This window comes from Saccostrea cucullata, unplaced genomic scaffold, assembly GCF_032062105.1.
Source record: "Saccostrea cucullata isolate Sc308-1 unplaced genomic scaffold, CSIRO_AGI_Scuc_v1 ctg4318, whole genome shotgun sequence".
Classification (NCBI taxonomy): Eukaryota; Metazoa; Mollusca; class Bivalvia; order Ostreida; family Ostreidae; genus Saccostrea; species Saccostrea cuccullata.
In genome coordinates this window covers 52456-69498 of record NW_026940138.1, presented here as the reverse complement: position 1 = coordinate 69498, position 17043 = coordinate 52456, and the positions used below count along the sequence as shown (strand labels likewise).

The 17043-nt window shown below is 32.6% G+C and overlaps 1 protein-coding gene across 1 annotated transcript in view; it reads right to left on the bottom strand.

Annotated features, from left to right (window-relative positions):
• The window catches only part of LOC134254863 (leucine-rich repeat-containing protein 4C-like), a 46315-nt gene that overhangs the window by 9433 nt on the left and 19839 nt on the right, over nucleotides 1-17043 (bottom strand). Inside the window, exons 2-3 of the mRNA XM_062737401.1 lie at nucleotides 10970-11041; nucleotides 1624-1695 (exon numbers count right to left, since the gene is read on the bottom strand). Of these exons, the coding sequence (XP_062593385.1) occupies nucleotides 1624-1695; nucleotides 10970-11041 (144 nt within the window). The remainder of the gene's footprint in view (nucleotides 1-1623; nucleotides 1696-10969; nucleotides 11042-17043) is intronic.

The window sequence follows — 17043 nt, the reverse complement described above, 5'->3', positions numbered from 1 at the left end:
TTTAATTGTTGCATGTAACTAATGTAGTAGAAATGCTTATGGTGAGAAAATAAGAGAAATTCTGTTAATGTAAACCAGAAAATTACTATCAAATAAATGATAAAAAGTTATTGAATAAATATCGGGATGTTTATCCCCCGTCGGTATACGTGCATATTCGGTTAGTTCTATTGGGCATAGGTCAGGCAGGTCTATTTCCCGATGAACAGACGATAAGTTATCAGTCGGATTTTAAAGAGTCGTCAACATTCAATGACGCATTAAACAATCAGACATTATCCACAGGTTCAGATTGTATTTGGTTGAAGACATCCGTTAATAGGTAAGCTTCCTGTTTTTGCACTGAAAAAAATCATTGATTTTCCATACTTAAATTTGTAAAAAGAAACATATTGGGATAACGAACAGTGATTAAGATCAAAAGTTCATAAAATAATACAAAATGCAATGTAGGAGCAAAGCAGACAAGGACCTTCAAAACATCATAGATGGGATCAGGTGGCATGGAGGAGTGAGCACCTGTTAACTGGCAGATGCGAAGATTTTCAAAGTATCAATTTACTTTCAGTATATAATTAATAAGACCCATATAATACCACCCCAAAATAGAACCACTGACCAAGGGGCCATGAAATTCACAATTTTGGAATAGACACTCTTCCTCATCATAACTGTGTACTTTATTCATCAGCTGAATTGACAGAAGCAGAGGAGAAGATTTGGAAATATTTAATGTATTTTATTATAGAATAATTAGAGTTCCTCCCTATACCTAACAACAGAACCCTGACCCAGGGGCCCTGAAATTCACCATTTTGGACGAGGCACTCTTAATCATCATAACTAACTACTTAGTTCGTCAGCTTCATTCCTAGGAGCAGAGAAGACGATTTTCAAAGATTTAATGCATGTTCACTATAAAATCATTAGAGCCCCGCCATACCACCAGAACCCTTGATCAAAGGGCCATTAAATTCACAATTTTGGATGAGGGAGCCTCCCTCAACAAAACTTTTTACTCTAGTTCATCAGCTAGATGCGTTACAGCAGAGAAGAATTTTTTAACGATTTAATGCATTTTCAGTATATGATCATTAAAGCCCTGCCATAGCGCCAAAAATCCTGGCCCTAGGGCACGAATTTCAAAATTTTGGTAGAGGATTTAATGCTTATTACAATCAAGCCACAGTTTGACTCCTTGATGTCCAGAAATATAGAAAAGGATTTTTAAAGATTGCATTATTTTTTATGGTTTTGGCCCACCTCTCAGGCCCGAGAGAGGCAGGACCATGACATTCATAATTTCTGTTCACCGATAAAAGCTTAGTGCCAAAATTGGTTTAAATAAGTTGAGCGGTTGCAGAGTACAAGCCGAGAATGTTCAAATATTTGCGCAAGGCGGACGACGTACAGACGCACGACAACGGAAAAAAAGATAGCAATATGTCACCTGAGTTTACTCAGGTAGCCTAAAAAATGAAACCTAAAAATGAATTGTAATCATGTTCAAATGTTAAATAAAAGAAATAATTATGAGTAGATTAGACACGAACCTAGAAAATCAAGAGATAATTGATCAAGGTACGTAGAAAGGATACTTGCAGATGATGATTATATACTTACAGTTCCTGTAAATTTGACAAACCATTGAAGGCATTGGTCTGAATAATGGTTATCTTGTTGTTATATAACCACCTAAAAAAGATTTTTAGAATAAACAAAGTGCATCTGTTTCCCTTAACATGATTCATACAAGTATCATTTCTACAGACATTTAATTTATTCCATCAAAATGATATTGGTGGATGGGACTGCAAAGCCCTAAGCGTTATTAAGTTTGGTGAATTTTTGAAAAATGTTTCTCAAGTCGCTTGATGAATCACTGTTAAACTCAAAAACAGCAAAATTTACATATTATATGTTTAAATCTATCATTTATGAGAGACCAGAAAGAATTTTTCAGTCTAATTTTTCCACTGCTTTTATTTTGTATTGTTTTATGGACTTTTGTTCTTACATACTGATCGTTGTCTCCTTATGTTTCATTGTAATATGAAAAAACATCTTTTTATAAAAGTAAATCAAGAATACAATGTTTTATGTGTTTTCTGCGTAGAGAATAATAAAAAATATTTAGATAATGGAAATAGTCGTTCCACAATCCTACAATTACTACAAAACATTTAGAGAAAAATAATCATTTTTAACCGAAAAATAAAAACGGATAACCAAAATGGTATTTTTGGAAATTAGATGCTTACTCTACCTTTGCACTTAATCCCACATCTGTTCGACATAGTTTGTCTGTGTTCGTACGTATCTCTTTTGATTTTAGGTACGATTACTGTTTCTTTACTTCACATTTCATTTTTGAAAGTTTTAAAATCTCGTGGTAATAACAGAGGGAAATGTCCTTTTTATATGTGCGTGCAAAATGTTTGTTTTGTTTTTGCTGATTCCCCCCCCCCCCCCTTGTTTGTAAAACTTATTTTTTCGTTGTATTGAATAAATGGCATTTTCATTCTCACAGATATTTGTCCTGTCGTATTTAAAAAAGAAATTCGGAGCAAAACAAAGCTGCGTTGAGCTGCTTGTATCTTGGAAATAGTGAGAAATATATAACACCTATTACATGTATGTAGATATAGCATTTTGGCGATACGTTTCCTGTTAAAGTTGTTGCCCTCCTTTTGAAACCTCTATTGTTTTAACCGTGTTCAACCCCAAGAAATATAAGCCAAGTTGATGGCGCATTATTCAATGAGAATTTAATTAAGAGTCACGTGGTTTTGTTATTATTGCCAATCATTGATGCGAGGAACACGTTTTTAGCCCTTTGGAGTTTAATTCCCCACCAAGTCCCCATTATCATTCCCACCTATTATTTTTCATTTGCACTTAGAATTGAAGCTTTTCACATGTTAGTAGTACAGTGTAACATCCCTTACATTTTGAAGTCTCTCCATGATGTAAAAAAAACCCATTTTTTTTAAAATTCTTTTTACGACTTTTTGTTGAAGTCACACTTTTATAACATCCTTTGTCTTTGTGAGGCATATTTGTCGCCATCTTTTGCTTTTTGTACGCCGTACATATTTTTTTTGGCAAGTTTATGTTGTATTTAGTCAGAACTAAAGTTTTCTTTGTGAGATAATTTCTAGGGGGGGGGGGATCAGAACGTATGTGTTCATACCTTGTGAAATGTGTATATCTATATGTGCGTGCAAAACGTTTGTTTTGTTTTTGCTCACCCCCCCCCCTTGTTTGTAAAACTTATTTTTTTGTGATTTACTTATTGGATAAATGAGATTTTCATTCTCACAGATATTTGTCCTGTCGTTTTAGATCTAGATCGAAATAAAAATTCGGAGAAAAGTAAAGCTGGGAATTAGTGAGTGATATTAAAAATGTTATTATCTCGGGGTTATAACAGAAGGAAATGTACTCTTTACCTTCGTAAACCTTGAAAGAAAATCATATAAATAATGTTTAATTTTCTTTCATCTCTTAAGTTTGTATTAATGTTGACAATGTCAAGACCTTCCTTAGAGTATAATAATGCCTTAAAACAAAAACCAACGTCATTTCTAGATTTGTAAAAGAGCATACGTTCGGCTCTGAGAAGTTGATATTCAAACGATACAGGAGTTCCCAAAGGAGAACATTTATGTTGAATTCGGGCACAGATCTTTCAACAAAATGCTGGAATTTCCATGAAAAGGATTGATAGGGAGGTTCGTTTTTGAAATCTCATCTAAATGTCTTTTTACTTTAATTTTTAATACAGTTCGCTTGACGAAGAAACAACCACTACCAAATTTTACATCTTATGTTCGATGTGGCGATCTTGAGCCTCCAGTTCACTAAATGCCGTGACTGGTCTTTATTTGTTTTTTTTTTTTTTACTTCAACTTTGAATAATTCATCTACCTTGATTGTTCTTGTAATTAAGGGCTAATCGCAATAAAACTTATTTCTAGATTTGTTCTTTCAAAATTGTAAGAAAAAACGCTACTGTTTTGCCTTTTTTGTCACTTTCAATTGTAATGATCCTGTAAAATGTAGACAAATTATATCTGTATCGCATCGGGATTGAACTCATGTTTGGATCGGTTTCGGCTTGATCGGGATCGAGTGCTCAATTAATTTAATTTTGCGGAAACACGAGTTTGAAGTCAATTTACCGCCACCTCCGATCCTCCTCCCATTTAATACCAATATTTGAAATGGAAATTCTTAATTGTTGAATTTTTGTTGTATACATTTTCCCTCATTGTATACGATCAAGCACTTAGCATTTAGCATGCCATGTGGCCCATTTGTTTACTCCAACTTTTTGTTAAACAAACTTGGTAATCATTATATAGCTGGGATAAGCACTAAGTCGCAATATATTATGTCTAAGTTGAAACTATTCATTATTTGGCATAATCCCAACTAAAATTTACATAATTGTATGTTATATTGTATATTTTATGTGCTTTTGTTCACTTTTGACATTTATCTGGTCAATAAATGACATCTTCACTCAACTCAAGTTCTCATGTCTTCTTTAGTGTTTCAAGCAACAAGAACAAGCTACGGAAAGGCTTTTCATATTATGAGATTTGCCTATATTTGTGAAAAAGTTGTGGATATAAATGTGTTTACCCTGTGTTAGATGCATTATGACGTCATAATTAATTCAATGTTACTTTTTCCCGTATTTAACGACGTTGGGTTCTAATATTCAAAGTCTTAAACTTTTTTTGCCAAGTATATTTTTAGTTTCTACATACATAGCTTAGAACCCTCTCTACACTGCACACTAAAGAGTTCTGATTCTAAGGTATTTTTCTGCAGTAAGAGTGATCTGACCCTTAATCTAAATTCTAAAAAATAGAAATTTACAATTCTTACTGAATTTGCAATTAATTAAAGTATTCTGAACATTTCAAAAGGCCAAGATAATTTAACTGTATGTGTTATTTACATGTATTTTCTCTATTGAAATGCTAAACAGTGATTTCTTTTCACTGATACTGTGTTGTCTTTGATTTTTCCCGGGGGTACATGCCACGCACCATACAGTGAAAATTACATAAATACGTAAGCTTTTTATTTACTCCTTTATACGATATATTTTTCTCAATGTCCAAAAAAAATTTTGTACTTGTGTAGAGAGATTCCTTAATTAAAATTCAAATAAAAAAGGGGATCAATACGCTTCTTTTGGCGCTACAGTACATTTAATATGACCTTTTGCACTGAAATTTGTGTCTTACATTAAAATTATATTTTTGACGTTTTCCCTCCAATATTTTTATCCAATGGAAGCATGAAGCAAATTGAACTTTAAAAAAAAGACACTTAAAAATTGTGACTTACAAAAAGTTTTAAATTGCTTCGCAAAATCAATACTTTGACCTTTCTGCACTAATAAAAAGCGATTTTTAAAGTATTGAAACTTTAATAAGCAAGAAAATTATTTTAAAGACTTAAACTTTTCTGATTTTAAGCAAATACATGTAGGCCAAATTTATCTTGAATATTTAGAAAAGATCATCAAAAGCAGAGGTATTACAGTGTATATATGATCTATATTTTCAGATACTAATAAACAATTTCAATTTTACATTGAAATTGGCTCAATTTTTCCTGCATTTTCAGAATATATTTACTATATTTGTCACACTTTGTTGATTTAATTCATAAGAAATATTTTGAAGGATATTTCAGAACCAGGATAACACATTTAACTGCAAAAACGGCATTTTGTGCAACCAGGAAGGAAAAATAGGAATCCAAAATTAACAGTACTGTTATACTTCAAAATGGAAAAACTGATCATTATATCTTCGTTAAATATTTCTAAACTACATGTATGTGGGTCAATTTGGAATTTCCGGATCTAATTTTAATCAAGATGGAGAAATTTAATTCGTTTATTATATAGTATATTAATAGTCCTTATATGATCTTTTTGAGCACAAACACTTCGCGGGTGTGTTAAGGGAGCACATGGATCGGAATTCGGCGAATTAACACTTTTTTTATAATTAATATGCAACACTTATAAATCGGAAAAGTCAAGGATAAAACTTTTACTATAATTATGTATTCTATAGTCTTCAATGGAACTTATACTACAGGAGGCACTTCACCACGACGTCACCACGTGACGTCTATAATTAGAAAATATGCCTTAATAAAAAAGTGAAAAGTTTAACACTACCCCGGGGATAATTAGTTCCTATTTATATTGATAGTTATGTTAAAACATCTCTGTACCATGAAAAGTGCTGCTAGAATCCTACTGTCCTCTTATAGAAATAATTATTCAACAATTTCGGACGAAACCTTCCCAAAATTTTTACATTTTGTTCATAACATCGAAAAAAATGCATCAATTCCCGTAACCAATACGATTCTAGCAGCACTTTTCAAAAACAAAAGAATAAGAACTTTAGATAGAAACAAAAATTAAATTTCAAGGTATGCGGCGTAGTGTTGAACTTTTGCATCTTTTTTGTTACGAACGACAGAGGAAATGCTGATTGGCAAGTAAACACCCTCCCTGCTTTAATTTTAAGAAGACATTGCAGAATTATATAACCATACCTTATTCATATGCTTTATTCCCACAAGAATCACACATGATATTCATTCTAAATGCTTTTAAACTCCGATTTCTTGTGTTTGTTTACGTCAATATTCGTTACTTTTCACTTTCACTCTGCTACTGCATGATCAACAGTTATGACGTCACGGGTTGGGCATGTAACCCCTGTGATAACTACAGAGGCCCAGGAACGACAAAATTCCGTTAATATTAATCCTCTGCATATTTTGGTTCATTTTTACGACCTCAAATCAATCTTAAATATCGGTTTTAAGAAATTTTTATCTCTAAATATCACGTCATATAGCTTATTATGACGTCATAGCATATAGGCAAGTAGAATATTTGGTTGTAACCTTAACCTACCTGTGTTTCTAACACTCCTAATGCACCGAATTTGTGTTCACATTCCCCGAAAGATCAGAAGACACTTGACAAAATACATTTTCGTAACTATTGACTGATATCCAAAAACAGACAACTTCGGATGAACACTTTATCCGTGGAACAGAAATAATGCATATCCACCACAACTATCACCAAATGGCAAGCAAAGTCAATCATTATCAGAAATTGCTGCAACGCCATGTCCATATTTCTATACAGTTATAATACATATATAATTAGAACTTAATTCTGTTTGGACCTCTCACGAGTGGCAGACCCTGTAATACATGTATTCTCAAATTGTGCCCAAAACTCCGATTCAGGTGTCAGGTCCTCTTTTGTTGACACACGTGGTGCCGGGTGGCAATCACTTTTTTTACATCCCTCCTATACATGTATGACCAATATCAATTACAACCCTGGCAACACACTGTACACTGCTTTAGACAATTATCTCTATGCAATCAAAATGGGGTTATGTAAAATCTATTTCAATAATTTAGAGACAATTTGACTGTAACCGAACGAAATGCCCTGACCAGCCTCCGCCATGAGCTTAACATCATTTAAAAAGGAAGTCAAATCTACTACTGTTGCAGTTCAGGACCGCGCCAATTACGTGCTGAGGGACTTATAATTAGTCAATTAACCATGATTAACTGAACGTATTCATTATGCAATAATTTAGAAGGACGGAACACAAATAATATCTATCCGGTAGTTAACTGTGAAATGCATATCAATCCTACCATTTAAAAAATCACCTACAGACTTCTGTCACAGCCCATTAGATTCTGTCCTGTCAAACCTACTATTTAAAAATTCGAAGGGTAAGGAGCCCGGCATCACGAAATGATTATACCATGGAGGCCAATGATCTTTTAACGCTCCTCTCCTACAAAACTAATCGGCAAGCATGTTGCTGTCAAAAACAAAATACACACTCTTAACAAACACTAAATGAGGGTTCTCTGACGCCACGCGTATCTGAGGGTATGAAGGATATGGAGATAAAGAACAGTATTCCAAGTCTAAGTCCATAGAACAATACAAAAAAGAAGTAGAGTAAACACAGACCTCCAAAATTTTAGAGATGGAATCAGGTGATATGGAGGAGAGAGCATCTCCTGCTGACCGGTCATAATCAGGAATAACAAAAAGTCCGTCGTCAATTCAGTGTATGAATAATGGACTACAATTAGTATGAAAAACGTCAGTCAACATTTGACTAATGAAAAATTGAATTATCTGATAAGGTCATTGTATCGACCATAGAACCTACGAAATGATGACTTTAAACGAGACTGCTGATATTCTTCTTTCATCAATTTTTAGTCGATAAGTTACCTTATATTAGAAATTGCTCATGCGTGGAACATGCTCTTAGATATCGAATCAACTGAAATATATAAACACCGAATACAGGTAATAATGGTATATTGCTGCATAAGTGAGGGAAGTAGGGACAGGTTGTAAATCAATGGCCAAGTTTCAAATTTGTAGTTCATACATTATTTACAAAGGAAAAATGGTAGGTCTATACAAAAATCTATGTGAAAAACAAATTAAACAAATAAAAACAACTTGAACAAAAACACGATTTAAAGTATTACAGCTGATGTTACTTCTGACAACAGATTTCTGGAAAGATTAAATTTAAGATATTAGTTCATAAACCTACTTGTAAAAAACATAGAGGGATTCAACAATCACAAGCACATTTCAACTCGAATGGGTTCATCATAAAGATGTACCGACTACTCTGTTAAATTAAAAAGTATTAAGCATCATACATGTATGTATTTTTCAAAAACCTGTGAATATTTTTGTTGTTGAGTAAAATATTGGTTGGTTGAATATCATTTGAAAATCGTTGCTTTTTTCCAATATATTTGAACTAATATAGAGAATAATACATACCCTTTTCCATATAACATCCTGTATCAGCCCGAGACACCAATATCAGCCAGAGGGCCGAAGGCCCGAGGGCTGTTATTGGTCGAGGGCTGATACAGGATGTGATGTGGAAAAGGGTATGTTTTATTATATTTATTACATATTTAGTAATAATATACAGCATGCATTAAGTTGAGGAGAAAATAAATAAATAATCATGCATGGACTTCTTACATACATATACATAATCTATTGTCTCATACGATTTGGGTTTGTTTCTACTTCTATTTCAATGCACTTGATCCGTAATTTGAAAATAATCTATTATATGTATTCGAAAATTAAGATTAACCTTATTTTTTTTAAAGTTAAAAATAAGAGAATATGAACCCACCAAAAATTGTGTATGATCACAAGTACTGTTTTTGTGGTTTAATTTACTAAGGGTGTGATATTGACGTCACAATAGCCGTATTAGCCCTGCAGGGCTGATATAAGTTATCAGCCCTGCAAATCCATATCAGCCCTGCAGGGCTGATACGGCTACTGTGACGTCAGCCATATCGCATATGCAGAAAACCTGTATTTATTACTAAGTGTGTAATAAATTAAAATAAACTCAAATTGAAAACAAAAAAAATGTTTGGAAGCCAAAGTAAAAAAATCAGAAGGAAGTTATTCACCAGCAGAGACTGTGGTAGACATTTCTATAACGTATATAACAGTTTCTGTTACAATAAGTACAAAACATACTTACAATTCACGTAAATTGTGTAAGCTGGCGAAAACATTGTCCTCTAATGTGGTGATATTGTTGTCGAAAAGATATCTACGAAAAGAATAACAGAAATAAAGTGTAGATAGTCCTTTTGCAACATATACCCTTTAAGAATCTTGATATTAATCAAAATCTATATTTAAAAATGTGATTAATAAAAACCTCAATTGTTCAGAGCTGTGCAAGCATCGATTGGAATTCTCTTTATACGTTATATCGATTACTTATGTCACTTGCATTGATTTTGAAACGTTATTTCTCAAATAAACGACTTCTATTTTTTATGTAATTGCTTCAATGTTAGAAATATAAATACAGTATACTCGTAAATACCCTGCATTACAGTTCATTATTCTTGATAACTTTTTGTGCATGCAAAAATATGTGACTCATTTTAACATTTAACAACATGCACAAGTATATACTGAAAAAAAAACCCAGATGCATATCTATACTTCAAATTAAAAAAAACGTTATTTTTAAAAATATTATTAAGGGACGACATATCAAGGGTTGTAAATCAATGACATGCATTTCATATTTGTGGTTCATAAATTTTTTACAAAGGAGAAATGATAGGTCTATACAAAAATCTATAAGAAAAACAAATTAAACAAATGAAAAAAATCTTGAACAAAAACATGATTTTAGGTATCACAGCTGATGTTACTTCTGACAACAGATTTCAGGAAAGATTAAATTTCAGATATTAGCTAATGAACCTACTGGTAATTCTTCAATCAGTTTCAAACATTATAGTAAAAAAAACGTAGAGGGATTGAATAATCACAAGTCAAGTACATTTAAACTCGAATGGGTACATAAAGATTCGGCAGCTATATTAAATTAAAAAGTATTTAGCACCCTAAGCTATGTACGAGGGTTGTCCCGTTAAATCGTGGACAAGTTGTCCAGTGTGAAAAATAAACATCACTGCGTTCTGAAATTTTCACTATTTTTTAGTACATATTATAATAATATACACAACAAATTTCAGATTGATATATGCATAAATAAACAAATAATGTTTTGTCCACGATTTTACGGGACAACCCTCGTATTTGTCTATAGCGTGTGCATATTTTGTGTTGTTGAATAAAATATTATTTGTTTGAATGTTATTTGAAATATTCTCTTTTTCAAAGATTTTTTTAACTAAAATTGAAACCAACTCTAATTTCCACCAAACATGTATGAAACCAAAAGTTAAATATTTGTAGAAAATGATTCAATAGCAAAGAATATGATAGACGTGTAGTGAACATATAAAACGGTTTCTGTTACAATAATTTTTTAGACACGCTTACAGTTTACGTAAATTGTATAAGCCGGCGAAGGCATTGTCCTGTATCGTGGTGATTTTGTTTTCGTAAAGAATTCTACGAAAGGAATAACAGAAATCAAATGTAGATAGTCCTTTTACAATATATACCCTGTAGAATCGTGATCTTTATCAAAATCTTTTTTTAAAAACGATGAATGAAACCCATCATTGTTCAGAGCGGTCAAGCATGGTTCGGAATTCTTTCATACGTAATACAGATTACAAATGTCACTTACATTGATTTTGAAATGTAATTTCTCAAATAAATGAGTTTTATTTTTGTAATTTATAAAATGATAGAATTATAATAACAGAATAATTACTCTGCATTGCAGTTTATTACTCTTTATTATTTTTTGTGCATACAATAAAATGTCATTCCTATTAGAATGGTACAACATATACATGTACGTACTGAAATATATTTATAGCTTAATTGAGAATTATTTTATTATTATTATTTTAGGGGTGACGAATCATACAATGACATACATTTACTTCCATTGCCGTCTTTTGCTTGAAATTATTAATTTTACTATTTCCTGTAAAAAAACAGTTCAATTATTTGTAATGAAGGTTGATTTGGGATACAAGTATATACCGTCACATGTCGTAAATCAAGGGTATGTTTTTTTCATATTCGTGGTTCGTACATTATTTACAAAATGAAATATTTAAGTGGAATACAACAATCTACGTAAATACCGAATTAAACAAATTAAAAAATCGTCTATGACAAAAACAATAATGAAAGTATTACAGCTCATTTTACCCGTGACAACGGTTTCCTTGAGAGATTATATTTCATGTTTTCTTCTATGAGCATGCTGGTAATTCTTCGATTGATTCCAAAAAGTATAAAAAGAAATATATAGAGAGAAAGATCCAAAATAAAAAATTACATTTGAACTCGAGTGGGTTCACCGTGAAGATGTAGCTATGTTGAATTAAATCATGCACTGATATATGACAATGGTATTCATAAGAAATAAAGGAAAGAAATATTCAGTGGATGTAAATATGTTGTGATGACGAAACATCTCTAACTATCAACTTCAGCATACTTTTGTGTTGAATTCAAATGATTCTGCATCATAAATAATACATTGTCTGTCGCAAAAAATGCCACTGACAATATTCGAAAATTTATTTTAGGATAGAAAAGATTACAAAAGCATACATATTAATAATTTTAGAAGATATCTGGCTTACTGAGGGGTTGTTTCTGTTAAATATTAAAATTTAGGACCTTTCTCATTAATTGTAGATTTTACAATGCTGCAAACTTGATTTTTACATGTATTTTGATATATTTCTCAAAAGAGTATACATGTAAGAGGGCATAATGAAGCAATATTCTGTAAATACCCAGGTCAACTTTGTTTTTTTTTTTTTTGACAACATTTTGTTTTTATGGACTCTACATTATAACAATGACATCACATGCATCTACATGTATATCTGATGTAAGGAAAATTCGTTTAATTGTTACATGTAACTAATGTAGTAGAAATGCTTATGGTGAGAAAATAAGAGAAATTCTGTTAATGTAAACCGGAAAAATACTATCAAAATAAATGATAAAAAGTTATTGAATAAATATCGCAATGTTTATCCCCCGTCTGTATACGTGCATATTCGGTAGGTTTTATTGGGCATAGGTCAGGCAGGTCTATTTGCTGATGTACAGACAATACGTTATCAGCTGGATTTTAAAGAGTCGTCAACATTCAATGACGCATTAAACAATCAGACATTATCCACAGGTTCTGTTTGTATTCGGTTGGAAGACCTCAGTTAATCGGAAAGGTTACAGTTTTTGCATTAAAAAAATCATTGATTTTCCATACTTAAATTTGTAAAAAGAAACATATGGGGATAACGAACAGGGATCAAGATCAAAAGCTCATGAAATAATACAAAATACAATGTAGGAGCAAAGCAGACACGGACCTTCAAAACATCAGAAATGGGTTCAGGTGACATGGAGGAGTGAGCACCAGTTTATTAACAGATGAGAAGATTTTCAAAGTATTGATTTACTTTCAGTATATAAAAGATAAGCCCCCTCTAATACCACCCCAAAATGGAACCACTGACCAAGGGGCCATGAAATTCACAGTTTTGGAAAAGACACTCTTCCTCATCATATCCGTGTACTTTATTGGTCAGCTTAATTGATAGAAGCAGAGCAGAAGATTTAAAAAAAAAATAATGTATTTTATTATATAATAATTAGCGTTCCACCCTGACCCAGGGGCCCTGAAATTCGCAATTTTGGAAGAGGTACTCTTTGTTATCATAACGATGTACTTAGTTCGTCAGCTTAATTTCCAGAAGCAGAGGAGACGATTTTCAAAGAGTTAATGCATGTTCACTATACAATCATTAGAGCCCCGCCTTAAAACCAGAACCCTTGAACAAAGGGCCATTAAATTCACAATTTTGGAAGAGGCAGCCTCCCTAGTCAAAATTTGTTACCTAGTTCATCAGCTAAATTCTTAACAGCAGAGAAGAATTTTTTTTAACAATTTAATGCAATTTCAGTATACAATCATTAAAGCCCCGTCATAGCGCCAAAAATCCTGGCCCTAGGGCACGAATTTCAAAATTTTGGTAGAGGATTTAATGCTTATTACAATCAAGCCACAGTTTGATTCCTTGATGTCCATAAGTATATAAGAGGATTTTTAAAGATTGCATTAGTTTTTATGGTTTTGACCCGCCAGACAGGCCCGAGAGAGGCAGGGACCATGACATTCACAATTTCTGTTCTCCATAAATGCTTTGTACCAAAATTGGTTTAAATAAGTTGAGCTCTTGAAGAGAAGAAGCCGAGAATGTACAAATATTTACGAGGGCGATTGACGTACAGGCGCACGACAATCGAAAAAACAGATAGCAAAATTTTACCTAAGTTTACTCAGGTGACCTAAAAAAAATGAAACCTAAAAAATGATTTGTAATCATGCTCAAATGTTAAATAAAAGACATAATTATGAGTTAATTAGACACGAACCTATAAAATCAAGACATAATTGGTTAAGGTACCTAGAAAGGAGACTTGCAGATGATGATTATATACTTACAGTTCCTGTAAATTTGACAAACCGTTGAAGGCATTGGTCTGAATACTGGTTATATTGTTGGAATTTAACCACCTAAAACATATTTTTGAAATAAACAAAGTGAATTTGTTTCACTTAACATAATTCAGACAAGTATTAGTTCTACAGACATTTAATTTATTCCATCAAAATGATATTGGTGGATTGGACTGCAAAGCTCTAAGCGTTATTAAGATTGGGGAAATTTTTGAAAATGCTACTCTAGTCGCTTTATGAATCACTGTTAAACTCAAAAACAGCAAAATTTACATATTATATACAGTCAAACTTGTTTTAAGAGGCCACCTTTGGGAAGTCTTGAAACGGGCCGCATAAGACAGGTGGCCTCTTATTCCAGTTTGCCCTCGAAAAGGACATTTGGTCAATAAATAAACAGCATTAAACACTACAGTTAAATTAATTAATCATAATTAATCTTCAATTTCACAAAATCTTTTTATGTGTATATATAATAATTCGAGCTCATTTAAAAAGAATATTAAAGAATTCGAAATGTTTAAGGTTTTGTGCATGTTTCTGTTCCTACATATTAGTTACAATGTAAACATCTTGCATTCATAAATGTGTTTTTGTTACATTGAATTATTAAATAAATTCTTTTGAAATACATACAGCATGTACAGTGCCTAACTATTAACCTTCTGTATAAAGAAAAAAATACACAAAAATACAGATTTATGGTAAATAAAATAAAGCATAGGAATTCAGTAAAAATATGTCAATAAAAATTTCACTTGCATATGTTAAAAAGATAGTCAGCAGTGTACCCCCCCCCCCCCCAACTTAATTACCGGGGTAATCGGTAATTAACTTACTTGCTGAAGTTTATAAAGTCTGATTTATTTCATTGTTTACAAAGCTGTCAGAATTTCTGTTTAACATACACAGACACGCAAATAATATTAACCAGTTGACCAGAGAGATGTACTAGTATTTACGCAGTTGAAAATCATTCCATAAACAGGTGTCAAATCAGTAGAGCGTGACTAATCCCTATCGATCCTCTCTTGACAGTGAAATTCACGAGATAATCATGCCATATGAAGCACTCTGTTTTTACAAGAGTAGCAATTAGGGCTTCAACATGGAATCAAAATCTAAAAGGTGTGAATTTCTTTAGCTAGAGAAAGTATCAATTGTAATTAAATTCTTTTAATTTTTCAATCGGCGATCTTGAAATATAACAACAAATTGATCTAACATGACAAATATTTTTTTTCATAAACACAAAATAGAGTTCAGCTTATCTTAAACCAGTTTGTTTAATAGCATTTATAGGTTTAATTGACTATCTAGGATATAATTACCCAAGCCAACATGTTTAAAAGATGTGATGAAATCGCGACAAGTGACGAAATGACCGCTTATTACAGTTTCAATAAGATTGTTGGGGGAGGATTTGAGTGGCCGCTGGCCGCGTTATACAGGTGGCCGTTTACTCCAGTTAAAATATATAGGAAAAATCATCGGGGGGAACTGAAAGTGGCCGCTGACCGCGGGTGGCCGTTGATTTCGGGTGGCTGCTAAGACAAGTTTGACTGTATTTAAATCTATCATTCAAAAGAGACCAGAAAGAATTTGTCAGTCTAGTTTTTTCCTCTGCTCCTATTTGTTTTGTTTTATGGATATTTGTTCTTAAATACCAATGTTTACTCATGTTTCATTGTAATATGAAATACTTGATTCTTGATAACTTTTTGTGCATGCAAAAATATGTGATTAATATTAACATTTGACAACATGCACAAGTGTATACTAAAAACACATGCATATCTAAACTGTAAAATAAAAAAAAGTTATTTTTTTTTATTATATAATTAAGGGACGACTTTTCAAAACAGTTACCTCCATTACCGTCTTATGCTCAGATTTGTGAATTTTACTAATTTATTTTCAAAAAATATTTTCAGTTCAATCATTTGAAGTAGAGGTTACCGTACAATAAATGTATATATCGTCACATGTTGTAAATCAATGGCATGCGTTTCATATTTGTGGTTCATATATTATTTACAAATGGGAAATGGTAGGTCACAAAAATCTATGTTAAAAACAAATTAAACAAATAATAAAAACGAACAAAAACATGATTAAAAGTATTACCCCTGATGTTACTTCTGACAACAGATTTCAGGAGAGATTAAATTTTAGGTATTAGTTCATGAACCTACTGGTAAATCTTCAATCAGTTTCAAACATTATAGTAAAACGAGAGGCCCATCCGCCACATCGCTCACCTTTTGTCATATTGTTCTTTACCAGATTCCCCCCTTGTAATACATATTGTGACCCTACCCTACCCGAATGATCATAATTTACACAATTTGAAATCTACAATACCAGGATGCTTCCACATAAGTTTCAGCTTTTCTGGTCCAATGATTCTTGAGAAGAAGATTTTCAAAGATTTTTCCTATATATTTCTATGTAAAATTTTGATACCCCATTGTGGCCTCGCCCTACCCCTGGGGGTCATGATTTGAACAATTTAGAATCTCCCTTCCCAAGGGTTCTTCCACATGAGTTTCAGCTTCTCTGGTCTAGTGGTTCTTGGGAAAATTTTCAAAGATTTTTCCTATTTTTTTTATGTAAAACTTTGATTCCCCATTGTGGCCCTGCCCTACCCTCGGGGGTCATGATTTGATCAATTTAGCATCTGCACTTCACCAGGATGCTTCCACATAAGTTTCGGCTTTTCTGGCCCAGTGGTTCTTGAGAAGAAGATTTTCAAAATTTTTTTTCTATATATTTCTATGTGAAACTTTGATTCACCATTGTGGCCCCGCCCAACCAGCGGGGGTCATCATTTGAACAATTTAGAGTCTACACTATCCCAAGGTGCTTCCACATCAGTTTCAGCCTTATTGGCCCAGTGGTTCTTTAGAAGAAATTTTTTTAAAGACCTTACCCTATTTTTGTCTTTTCTTGA